Source organism: Sciurus carolinensis, chromosome 3, assembly GCF_902686445.1.
Source record: "Sciurus carolinensis chromosome 3, mSciCar1.2, whole genome shotgun sequence".
Lineage (NCBI taxonomy): Eukaryota > Metazoa > Chordata > Mammalia > Rodentia > Sciuridae > Sciurus > Sciurus carolinensis.
Genome location: NC_062215.1, coordinates 173,801,915 through 173,814,818, shown reverse-complemented (window position 1 = coordinate 173,814,818; position 12,904 = coordinate 173,801,915). Strand labels below are relative to the sequence as shown.

At 44.7% G+C, this 12,904-nt stretch overlaps 1 protein-coding gene across 1 annotated transcript in view; it reads left to right on the top strand.

The window, feature by feature from the left end:
• Window positions 1-12,904, top strand: part of Dner (delta/notch like EGF repeat containing) — a 301,332-nt gene that overhangs the window by 172,278 nt on the left and 116,150 nt on the right. Inside the window, exon 6 of the mRNA XM_047547772.1 lies at window positions 11,617-11,770. Within this exon, the coding sequence (XP_047403728.1) occupies window positions 11,617-11,770 (154 nt within the window). The remainder of the gene's footprint in view (window positions 1-11,616; window positions 11,771-12,904) is intronic.

The following is a 12,904-nucleotide window of genomic DNA, read 5'->3' as shown; positions in this document are numbered from 1 at the left end:
CACACTTCAATGTATGAGCCTGCAGACTCAGTGCCATTTATTCGTCTGTGCCTTAGTTTCCTCCAGCATAAAATGGGAATATCAGCATCTACCTGAGGTGTCTCTGAGGGTTGGGGCAGTTTGCAGAGTCCTCAGAGCAGGCCTGGCCTGCCTGGAAGCTCAGTGAACGTCCACAGTGAAGATGACAGTGAGGGCCAGCTAGACCGTCATGGTGCAGGTGACCTCGCTCTTGCATGTCATGCATGCAGCCTTATCTCTTCACACAGGTGTTGATCAGCGAGTAGGGTGCACTTTCTAGAATAATAGGGTGAATGTGGCAAGGGTCAGTCTCTGGGAAGGGCTGAACGCAGCGCTCCCGGAAGGTTTTCTGGAAGTAGCTGGAGAAGTAACCTGGGGAGAAGAGAGTGTTATGGGCTGAATCTGCCCCCGTCACATGTTGAAGTCCTAATCCCCAGGACCTAAGATGTGACCTTATCTGGGTGAGGTCTCTAGAGAGGCAAACGAGTGAAATGTGGTCACAGGGTGAGACTTCACCCGACAAGACCGGCACCCTGATGAGAGGAGCCTGGAGACTCTCGGAGGGAAGCCCCGGTGCAGACCCCAGAAGGCAGCTGTCTACAGGAAAGGCCTCAGAAGAAACTGCCCTGCCCACGTATCTCAGACTTCGGCCCTCCAGACCTGAGAAGAAAGTTTCTGATGTTCAGGGTACGCGGTCTGTGGCCCTCTGTGGTGGCATCCCCAGCAGACGCATGCAGAGTAAGTGGCAAAGAACCCCACGAGATGGTTGCTAGCACCCCGGAGTGACCCGAAGTACCCTGGACAGAGGCAAGGGGGTTTGTGTCCTTTACCGGCACAGAGCCAGGAGGGAAGAGGCCTTTGGAGGTCATGCCCTGCGGATCCCCTCAGTGCACAAATGCTCCCCTCTCCACTTTTCTCAGAATCTGTTAGAAACTTGCAACTTCCTACTGAGTCACCCCGTTCTTTGCTTTTCTGAACATCGTAAGTCGTAAGAATGTCTTTACAGTGAGACCAGATCTGCCCCCTCTGCCTCTGACAGGCTCTGTGACCTTGAGCAAGTTGCTTAAATTCTCTGATCTGTTTCCTCCTTGCTAAAATAGTGAAATAATACCTATTCTGCAAGGCCTCTGGGAGGACCAGGGAGGTCATCCTCACGCGGAACTTGACGTGTGGGGGCTTTCTGCAGGGGACGACGGCTTCGCGCCTGGCCTGTCTCCATCGGCTTTCCATCTCTAGTTACCACTGGCTTATCATCTCTGCTCCCGTCGGAGGTAACCTCAGGAAGAGGTTGGGAAGGATCGCCATTTTCCAATGAGACCTTCTCATTAATAATTTATACATGAAATTTCCATTTTCTTAAAGCTTTTTTTTCTTACCATTTTCTTTTGATATAGTAAAGGAAATGACTTGAAGGCTAAATGGAATTTTAGAATAAGAAAGTAGAACAGTATGCATTTGCTTGTGAAATCAGGCTTTCTCAGAGAAATTCAATAAAAGATGAATTTTCAGGGACATTCTTTTTTTTGTCAAACTTTACTTTTGTTAATGGATTTAGAGTGTTGCTACAAATAAATGCCCAGATGTCAGTGAATTGAAGAGCGTGGCTGATGGCATCAAAATCTTATGCCTAATTGTGACCACCCCAAGGTGCCGGGAACACATCAGTTGCTAGGAGATATTTGGAAAATGCTTTCCAACATCTCCATTCTGCAAATCCGTACACCTAGATTTAGAGGAAAGGCTTTGAAGAAATTCTCTAAAAGACATCTACTTTCCCCTTCCCTGAGTATTAAACATTGTCCTTTCAAAGGCAACAGCAGGAGTCTCATTATTGTTAATATTATTTAAAATTTAACTATTAAGCCAAATGAATGCATTATGTGATTTCAAAAATGTCCAGTCTCAAATTTAAAGTTCAGATGGCCTGTATGTTTGTTTTCCCGCACCATCCCCCACCACCTCTACCCCTTACAGTACTGGGGATTGAACCCAGGGGTGCTCTACTACTGAGCTACACCCCCAACCCTTTCAAAAAGTTTTTATTTTGAGACAGGATCTCTCTAAGTTGCCCAGGTTTGTCTTGAATTTGTGATCTTCCTGCCTCAGCCTCCTGAGCAGCTGGGATTACAGACATGTGTCACTGCACCCAGCCCAACTTTACATATTTTTGATAAGTTATTATATTTGCAGTTAATAAACCCAAATAGAAAAATAATGGCACGTCTAAGACTAATGGGAAAATAAAATTGTAAGGTGTAAGCATTATGAGTATGTCATTTAAATGACAGGTATAATGAATAATAGAACAAAGGGACCCAGCCAACAGATGAAAATTTTTAAAAATGCAATTCATAGCGAGTTTTCCTTTGAGCATTCTGTTCCCTCAAAGAGGCAGCAATTTGTCCCGTGACTGGGTTCCTGGAGTTCTTCTGTGGTCTGGGCTTAGGAAAAGACTCACAGGTACTTGTAGATTATGAATCGAGTTCTCAGATAAGTCTCTTAAATTCTGCATCCAAACAATCCCTTCTGCCTCTTGAAATATGAAGTCTGGGTTTAGTGAAAGGCGAATTCCATTAGTCTAGAGGTGCTAGACTGACCTTCGAGTTACACCTCATTGAGCCTTAATCAAATAGAAATATGTGCAATTGTTACGACTTTGTACCTATGTTTGCGTTTGCCAGCTCTGTGATTTCAGACCCAGTGACCATCTGGTCTAGTTCCACCCCTGAAGAGTCCTTGGATGAGGATTACCATGGCCTCTGTCTCTACAGATCCAGGGTTAAGGCCTTTGGGGTGGTGGGACCGTGCAGGCAGGGGCCTGGTTGGTGCCCTGCTACCTAAGTCAGTGAGGACTCACCATCTGGGTTCCCAAAGTCTGTTGAGAGTGACAGGAGCTCCCAGCTGCAGGGGTTGCAGGAAGCCCTTCCTTTGGGAGACATCTTCAGATCATCTCTCCTGATGTTCCTCTAAAACTTAGGAGCTAGGGTGTCCCAATGAACCACCGTTTACTGGTGACGAGTTCTGCTCCCTCAAATGTTGAAGTTTGAATGCTAGAGAAGCATGCCGGGGCAAGCAGATTAAGCAGGTTTTATTTAAAGGTAATAATACAGACTTCTCCCAGGAGGGAGAAGGGGGCCATGACTGATGTTCTAAGAGTCCCAAGAAGTGAGCACACCCTACATCTCTTATAGGTTAGGGTCTTTTGTTCTCCAGTTCTCTCCCCGCTTATCTCTCCTTCCTGCCTAGGTGACTAGGCCCAGGAGTTGCCTGTGACATAGCAAAAAAGGTGAGCAGCAGATGGCAGGGGGAGGGCCAAGGTGATTCAGGCAGGCAAGGGCCCAGGGGCATTAATTAGCAGCTCCTTTCTTGCAGTCCTTGATAAGGGTAGAGAAATTTGGTAAGCAATGGGCTCCGGAGATCCTTGACATTCCATCCTCCCAGGGGCAGTCTCCAGCTTCCGGAGGCAGATGGCTTCATGGCCTTCACTTCCTGGATTTGACCTGATGCCCTGTTTCCACACTAACTGCCTGTTCCCAATTCTGGCTTCACCAAGGTTGGGAAACAGACTCTCCTTCCCGACGCTGCCAGTGCTGCGTGGCCACCTGTGTTTTCCTCTGGCTCTGTGAGCAGGGCTCCCTCTCCTCCAGCACAGGCCTGGCTGCATGTGCCCCGCTTGTAACCCCTGCAATGGGGAGACCAAGAGGCGGCCACGCCTTCCTTGGCGTAGGAATGGCTCACGCTTCTCTTCCTGCAGACTGGGTTGTTTTGAGGGAAGTGTGCTCTGTTATGTGACTCATGGTGTCCGTGAGGGGAGCATAAGTCAGTCCCTTAGGGCAAGCAGAGCTTTTCCTGGCACTTGGATATGAAATAAGTCTCTGGAGCCGGACTTCACGAGGGGACTCAGTGACGTGGCACAGACTTCTCCACAACCTGCCTCCAGCAGCTGCAAGGAGCTGGATGCGGGCGGTTGCTGTGGATTCCAGGGTTTCAACATTTTCTCTCTCCTTTCTTGGTCCCCAGCCAGACTTGTACAATAAAAGCAACGAATTATTTTATTGTGGAAAATTTCAGACATATGTGAAAGTTTGGGAGAGTAATTTGGCAAACTACCACATCTGTCATCCAGCTTCGGAGGTCAGCCACTCCTTAGGCAGAGTGTCACCCTGCAGATGTCCAGACATTTAACTGAGTGAGCCAGGTGTCAGCAGGAGTGGTTTAGATCATGCCCACTCTGTTCTCACAGGTTTAGGTTCTTCATCATCCGGTTTCGGGTGGTCCGTCTAATCCTTGTTCCGGTTATCCCCTTTTGAGTGAATGCGTGGTCAAGGCACATAAGAGTGGCTGTGATGCTATTTTAACAAAACCCAAGGTCATCAGAGATAGACAAGGAAGTAGGAGAGGACCTGCACTTACAGAACTCTCCCGAAAGTCCTGTGCCGACTTCATCCAATGACTGCCCATTGTGTCTGGGTAACTACAGCTCCAGACTTTCAGGCCTCCAATTCTGGCAAAGAACCACCCAAAGTCTGTTCATGAGTGATTAAGAACTTTATGTAAAAGAGCAACGTTCAGCCATCAGCAGGGGCGTTTTCACTCTATTTTGACACTTCATGTGAATGAATGAGGTAGGATTCCCACACTCTAGGAAATCAGAATCATGAACCAAAAGGATAGTCAGTAAGGCAGAACTGAGAAAGACAGCCTGGCAGGGAGCGAGGAGGAGGGAATCACAGCAGTCTGCAGTCAGAACTAAGGTGCCCCTGGGTTTGCAGTTAGTTTGGAGAAAGGGTGAGGGGTGTCCTGAACCTGAGGCCATGATGGCAATGGGGGACAGTATTGAGCAGAAAAGGGTCTGGAGTCAGACAGCATGGTCTAAGCCTTGACCTTGTACTCGCTGGCTGGGACACCTGAAATAATTCATCTGCCTTCTCTGTTGGGATTTTTCTCAATTCATAAAATGGATCCAGTAATACCACCTGACAGATGTGGTTAAGATTAATGAGATAATTCCATGTAAGCAAGTTTTGTAAACAATGAAAATCAATGTCTAGTCAACTGGGACTTTTATGTTCATACTGCTCTCACTGGGACATCAATAAAAAGTCCATTTTTCTAAATAAGTCTACTTTATTTAAGGACAAAAGGGAAATAGAATTTGTAAATTCAGATTCTCAAAGAGAGAAATAGAGTTGCTCAGAAAACTTATCTCTGTGGGACAATTTGTCCATTGACCATTAAACTTTATTGACAGGTAAAAAGTACCAAGAATGAAAGTGAAGGTAGGTTGGGGGCAGATTTTCAAGGACCTTGTGGGTCATGCCAGGGAATTTACACTTATTTATTTATACAGTTAGCTTTATGTTTTGTAAAATGTTAAAATAGAAAGAGACCAAAAAGTCAGTTATATATAATTTAATATATAAATTAGAGGGCAATAGTCAAGTTAGGAAGGGGAAGAGTTTTTAGGTCACAGAGCCCTAACTGGTTGTTAAGGCTGAAGTTCAAATAGATTCTGAGCTTATAGGAGCCAAATCAAAAAGGAAAAAGAAAGGTAGCCCATCTGGACCGTCATGAGGACAAACGTCAGTCCTCCAGAGCAGCAAAATGGCGGCACTTCCGTGGGTGGACTTTCTGGGCCAGACTTCATAAGCGGGAACCAGGTGACGAATGGTGTGGGCTGTCAACAGCATCCTGAGGCTATGTGCCATCTGGGGTCCAGCGATGTTCTTGCTCTCACGCTGTTGAGAGAGCAAGGTGAAATAGCAGCTCATGAAGGTGAAATAGCAGCTCAGTTCTGCCCCGGGACAAGAGAATGGCCCGGGAGCTTGATTGAGGGGTAAGAAAACACGGAGTATGCAAAGGGAGGGCTGGAACCTCCATATGCACAACTCTTCAAAGACACTCGTCCTCTCCACCAGACGCCGGTGGAGGTGAAAGTCAAGTTCACCCGGCCTTATCGATTCACACTTCTTTACAGCGTTTGCCACTAGGTGACAGCAGGTGTTCCGTGTCACTCTAGGGCGTTCTCTTAGAGCACATCCATCTCTTCCACTGCAGCACAGGCTCTGCAAACACTGTGTGCTGTCCCTCCCCGTGGCTCTGGTGCCCTCAGTGTTGACACATGGCAGGATTCGGCTTGGCCGCTGAATGAGCGGGACTAATGAATTCAGCTGGGACAATGCCGCTCAGCTTGAATGAGCCCTAAGAGCCAGCTCTTCGGCCTTGTGGGCTGAGGATGCCTCTCGTACTTGGAAAATCACCTGAGACAGGGGACCGATATCATTACACGAAATTGAAGAACTGAGCAAAGGCTGCCTGAATAAGGGGCCGTCCGTCCTCTGTGTGGTGGCGGCCACAAGACCACTGTGCTGTGCGAATGAAGTGAGCTGTGGCCATGAAGCCAGGTGATGCAACGTCCCCAGCCTTACTGTGCATGGTGCAGTTTTGGTTCTATTTTGCAATGAACTATCTTCCCCTGAGTTTTGTAGCAAGCCAGAGTCCTTAGAGTAGTTTGGAAGGCCCCGCGTCGGGGTTCTTGACCTCACACTGTCGACAGTTGGGCCTGGGTCCTTCCCTGCTGTGGGGTCCCCTGTGCACTGTGGAATGTTTTGCAGCAACAATCCAGAACTGTCCTTTAAGGGCCACTAGCAAGCCCCCTGTAGTGACATCCCAAAATGTCTCCAGCCGTTGCTGAATGTGTCCTGGGAGTTGATGGCCCAGCTGAGAACCACTGCCCTAGGGGACCTCGCACCCTCCTTGTCTTGTCCACTACTCCGTCGTTGGCTCTACTTCAACCACACTGGCCTCTGCATCTTTCCTGAAAGTGCTAAGCATGCTCTACCTGAAGTCTCTGCCCCGGCTCTTCCCTTCGCCTGGATTTCTTCCCCCAAGGATGGCACCACACACCCTCCCTGGTCCACCAGGTCTTTGCTCACTCCTCACCTTGACAGTACACCTCAGTTAAAATTCATAACCCAAGCTGGGCACAGTGGCGCATGCCTGTAATCCTAGCAGCTCGGGAGGCTGAGGCAGGAGGATCGTGAGTTCAAACCCAGCCTCAGCAAAAGCAAGGTGCTCAGCAACTCAGTGAGACCATGTTTCTAAATTAAAAACAAAAAACAAAAAACAAAATAGGGTTGGAGATGTGGTTCAGGGGTCGAGTGCCCTGAGTTCAATCCTTGGTACCCCCCCCAAAAATTCATAATGCATCCCCACTTCTCTTCCCCTCTTTCCCCACATGGCATTTGTTACTAATCCTCTATGCCATAAACTAGTCAGTCACTCCTACTAGAATATAATCTGCAGGATTCACGTTCATGACCCTGACATCCTAAGATGATTCCTGGGATGTAGTAGGTGCTTGATAAATGTTTGTCGAATGACTGAATGACTGAGTGCATGTACTAGTGAATTTTTCTTTAACCTGAAACTTTTCAAAGTAAACTTTCTACCACTGACTGAGAGAGTTTCATTAATGTACAAATGGAATATTTGACTTCAAGCTGTTGTGGAAAATTGAGGTTCTGTATTAGGTTTAAAATTAATCTTTGAAGGTCACTTTTCATTTTACTTGAACAATACTTCTACATGTTCATATATATATAGATATAAAATACTTTTTCAAGGAACCACCTGTAATTTAGTTGAACTACTGATTTCGAGTAAGTCTGTTTTGTCCCTTATGCTGGTGGGATTAAGTGAATCTAAATGAGGGATGTCATAGGCAGTGAGTTAAATTTGTCAAAATAATATAACACTTTATAACCTGCAGTGATCAATACAGTTTTCCACAAAAATACACTAATAAACATAATTTCCTAGAGTAAACATTCACAATGTCTTTTAAGTCAGTAGTCTTAAAACTATCAAAACAAACATTTTAATATTACCGGAAAGTTCTTTGTTTTTAGAAAATACTTTCAGGAATAAATCTAACTTTCTGGATGACATGATAGAGAGTACCCAATGATTTAAGCAAAATGTTATGGTTGTGGATATGCAAGCAACTGTTAATCTCCTTCCTCATTCATCAATCAAGGTTTAAGAAACAATGCAGTGTTTTGCTTTGTCAAAAGCAATTGTTTTAGCCATTTTTAAATCTTCTTTCAAAGTTCCTGCTTAAAATAAAGCAAAACAAAATGTCTAGCTTCTGTTTCAGCTTTCAATCCAATCAAAGCTAACCCGATGATATTTGATTTGGGGATTTTAATAATTTATTTTCACAAGCGACATATTTTCCGTGGCACTACTGGATGAATTACATGCAAAATATATCCCTCAAATAACCGAGGAAATTTATCTGCAGTATGGAATGCCTGGATGCAAATCAAGTAAATTTGAGAAGACAGCTGCCAAAACCAATGGCACCTAGTAATTTATCACAATGCAGAGGCCCACTTTGGAACTGTATGCACTGGGTGTGCACAGCATTTACATTTCAAAGGTGCTCACAAATCTTCGGATGCACAAAGGACTCCAGACAGGGCTCCTGCAAGTATCAAACATGTGTTCTGCTGCGCATTTGAGCAAGGACAAGATTTTCCTTAGAAGACAGTTTGAAAAAGGAGTTTCTTATGTAAAAGGATGGAATTCTAAGAGTTCTTGATGCAATCACATCCAGTTTCCAGCTACAAAGTCTATGCGAAGACATACAAAGAGAACAACTCACATGATAAAAAGCCAGATGTGTCTTCAACCTATTGCTAGAATGTGGGAGAATTTCCACTTACAAGAAGAGCTCTCAGAGATGATACAAGCTGAAAATACAGCTCTAACTTCAGAAGAAAGTCTATTCCTTTCATTTCAGTAGTTTTTATGACATAATCAAAGACTATGTTCTTAAAGTAAAGGAGCCTTGGTTATGCAAATCAAAAGGACTTATCATATTTCCTTAACCAAAATATATTCAGTCAATGAAAGTAAAGTACCTATATGAGACCTATCAGTTTGGTCAAGCTAAATGTCATGACTTATTTTCTGGCTTCGTGGTCGGTTGTCTGAGGTTGGGGTCCAACAACCGTTCATTCAGTCACTTGTTGCAAGAGGCATCCTCTCATGATGTGAAACATGATCTCACGCTCAAGGACAGTTTTGCTGAAAAGGGAGTCAGTAGGGGAGAAGCGGCAGGGAGGAAGGAAGTAGAAGTATAACTAACCACAAATTAAATCCAGCTGTATTAAAAGCATTTTGCATTATGACTTAAGTGGGTATCTCTTCCAGGAACACAAGGGTGAATCAGTACTAGGAAATCTAGATGTTGAATTCATATAATAATAATTCACAGATGAAACCAACAGACAATTTCTATGAAACCTGAAATGACATTTGGTAAAATTCAGCAATCATTGCAACATTCTATTTAGTGATACATTCTACAACTATCCCTTTGTGGTCAAAATTATTCTGGAAAAATTGTTGATAAATCCTTGCTGTCTGGAGAAGAGAAGGTGATAGAGTTGCAGTTGGTATGGAGGCGCGCGCGTGTGTGAAAACCTGAGAATTGACTGAAATCTCAGACCCGTAATGAAAGTTCAGTGTGATGATTGGTATCAAAACCCTAGAATTTTCCATGTCAGGAATGATCACTAGCAAGTGTGACAGGAGCCACATCAATGGGATGGGAAAGTGCCTTGTGATCAAAGCTGCAAAGAAATCTTAACCACGCAGCAGAAAACTTACCAAGAAATGTACCAGGACCATAAAACCAGATTGAGACAAAATATTAAAGAGAATTATGGATGACCCTCTCCTGTTCCGAGAGGAAGGCAGGCCCTGGGTTGTGCCATGGGCTACTAGGTCAAGATCCTGGGCCACACCTGGAGGTGGGTCTCTGTCTAAGGTTAGGGTAGGAGGCTGAGGGGAGGGAGCGGCAAGGAGGGTGGGGACAGAGGCTGTGGGTGGGACTTTGGAACAGTGGAGGTTGAACAATTGCTCCCACAGGGTGTGTAACCTGGTAGGCTGAGCAGTAAGTCAATCAAGATGATTGCCATCATGGAGAGTGGTGATAGAGGATGCGAGGGCGGTGACTGCAATTGGAAGTCTCTGAAGACCTCATGGCTGTGGCATGCCTGGGAATGTTTCTATGCAAGGGCACAGGATGCTTAGCTGCTGTGGCAATGCCCTGCATGAGGAGGCTCTGTGCTAGAGTCTTATCAGCTCTGACCTTGATCTCAGGCACACAGCTCCTGGGAAGGAAGAAATTCTTATGCTAGACAACTACAGTGTTTTACCAGCTCCGCTTCTCCAGTTCCTGCCCGCTTTATAGTAACTTTTAACAATGCACTTTCTTGAGGGCTACACAAAGCTCCTAACATTGCACTTTGCAACTGTGGATTGCAATGTGGAAAAGCTACCTAACTGTCCTAGTTTCTGTAACTTTCCTGAATACGAAGAAGATGCTTGCAGAGTCTTTAACCTGATAATGAGACTTATATAAAGATTGCTGGAGTCACTCTTTAGATCTGCATCCCTTCAGAGAGCAGAGCTCCACCTGACCCCAACTTAATCTTCAAAATCTGTGTTTGTGAATCTTTATTTTCCAGTCCCCCTTTGCATCTCGCTGGAACTGAGAGTTTGGTGGCTCTGGCTGTGGCAGTTGGTGGCCCGTATGGGGACAAGATTGCCAGAGCATCAAGTCTGTAGGCAATTGGTCATTGCAGTCTCCTGGAATTCACAGTAGGGTTTGGGGCCAGAACTGAGAAATGTGCTTCTGTCTGTTTAGTTTTCTTAGGTGGTAAGGTTCGCTGATGTCCTTCTCTTTTACTCCCCTCTTCTCCCATTGATGAGATCTGCTGTAAGTGATCTGCATTTCTTACCATAGGCTTTGGAGCCAGAGTCATGGTTGGTTTCAGACCTGTCACTACCCTCAGGCTGACGTTAAGAAGGGAGCAGGAAGGCCCGGTTTTATTAAGGTTTTACAATTATCTCAAAAATAAACTACATATCAAATTTAGTTCTTGGTGATTGAGTTACAGTCTTTAAGATAATGTTACTATAATAAATAAACAAAATAGTTACTTGAGTTATACTCGTTTTATTTTCTTTGCACTCAGGGAATCTGCAGGGCTGTATGTTGAGGCCAATTTGTAGAGTAATTCAGTATATTCTTGTAAATTCTTTCAGCACCCTAGGAGGAGGGATGTTCTGGGCACAAACATTGATGGTGTTTTTGTTGTTTGTTTGTTTGTTTGCAAGTGCTATCTATCTTGGCTGAGATTTCAGTTGGTTGGAGTGACATCTAATTTAATGGCTGGAGCACAGTGTATCTGCTCCAGCAAGATTGCCGTTTCCATGTCAGGTCAGCAAAACCTCATTTTTAGCTTAAAACAAGTTGTTCTTTCTATTTTTATTTTGGGAAGATTGAAAATGGTTGGGATAAATATGAATAAAGGACTGTAAAAATAAATGTCTGAAATTAAACTGCAAAAAAAATACATACTATTTCTTGTAAAGCTGTGATTTTAACCAGATTATGGCATCAGGATGTGATTGAAGTACTCAGCATTGGGCTTTTTACTAAAAGGGCACGGTGCTTTTGGGCTTTGCCTCTCAGTCAAAATAAGCATTTTAGGAAACATGCACTATATTTCTGTGTTTTAGGCAACTTTTTCCTGCACCTGCGAGGACCAGTACGTGGGTACTTTCTGTGAAGAATTCGATGCTTGCCAGAGGAAACCCTGCCAGAACAAGGCCAGCTGTATCGATGCGAATGAGAAGCTGGATGGGAGCAATTTCACTTGCCTCTGCCTTCCTGGTAAGCTTTTCATAGTTAACAGTGTGTATTTCTCTAGAATGTTGCTTAAATAATATGCTGTCTGGCTGGGGGACAAGGGACGTCAGGATCCCGTTTGATTCTCTCAGTCTGTGTGTAATCAGGATGGAGGCAGAATTAATCATGTCCCTGCCTCGCTTTCTGATTTTGAATGCTTCCTTTTTCACATTCCACCATTTCTGTTCTAGGAAAATGATATTCTTGGTCAAATAGAGTTCTTTCTGGATGTTTCCAAAACAATTTTGTAAGTATGTACTGAGTGTGGGCTGGCACTGTGCTGGGTGATTATGTTAAGTCAGTTAAGAAAAATCTAGGGTAAACTACACAAGTTGGTTATGCAGAGCCACCAAATCCCATTTATGTTAATTTCCTTTTGTTTATGTATGTTCAGTAGCCCAAGTTTGTGGGATGCTGTTCTGCACAACGTGGCAAGTCTTCAACATTCCTTGATTAGTATGGGGTATTCTTGGATGTTAGATGAGACTTTGAAATCCTCTGGGCACGCTGTGATTGCAGTGGCCAGTGTGCCTCCAGACTCAACGCTCTGGCAATCATCTTGATTGACTTACTGTCCAGCCTACCAGGTTACACACCCCATGGAGCCAGGAGGGCATTTGACCAGTGAGCATTTGATAGGGCTGTTTCATGCAGCTTGCGAGCAAACAGCAAGTTACTCCTTTTTCACTGTCAGATAATATACAAAACTCTGATCACCTTTCCTCTTTCCATCTCATCCTGTTGCCCATCTCTACCACTGGGTGTGGATTCAGGATGAGGAGGGAGGAAGTGATGGAGTGAGTGGTTGTGGAGCCGAGGTACTCACTGTACTTCAACAGTGTAGAAGTTTGTGAATTTAAAAGCAAGAGCACTTTATTCATTCATCCCCATCCAAATTTAATAAAATCATAGAACTAGGTCCTTTCCAGACCCCCCACCGGGGTGTGTGTGTGTGTGTGTGTGTGTGTGTGTGTGTGTTTATCCGGCCAGATGATCAAGTACTTTTCTCCATGTTTTAAAGGTGATTGCGATGTTGCTCTTGGACTTGCTTTGCTGTGTTATTTCACCGGTAGATCACAGACATCCCTTCTTGTCAGAACTTACGGTGCAGCCTCATTC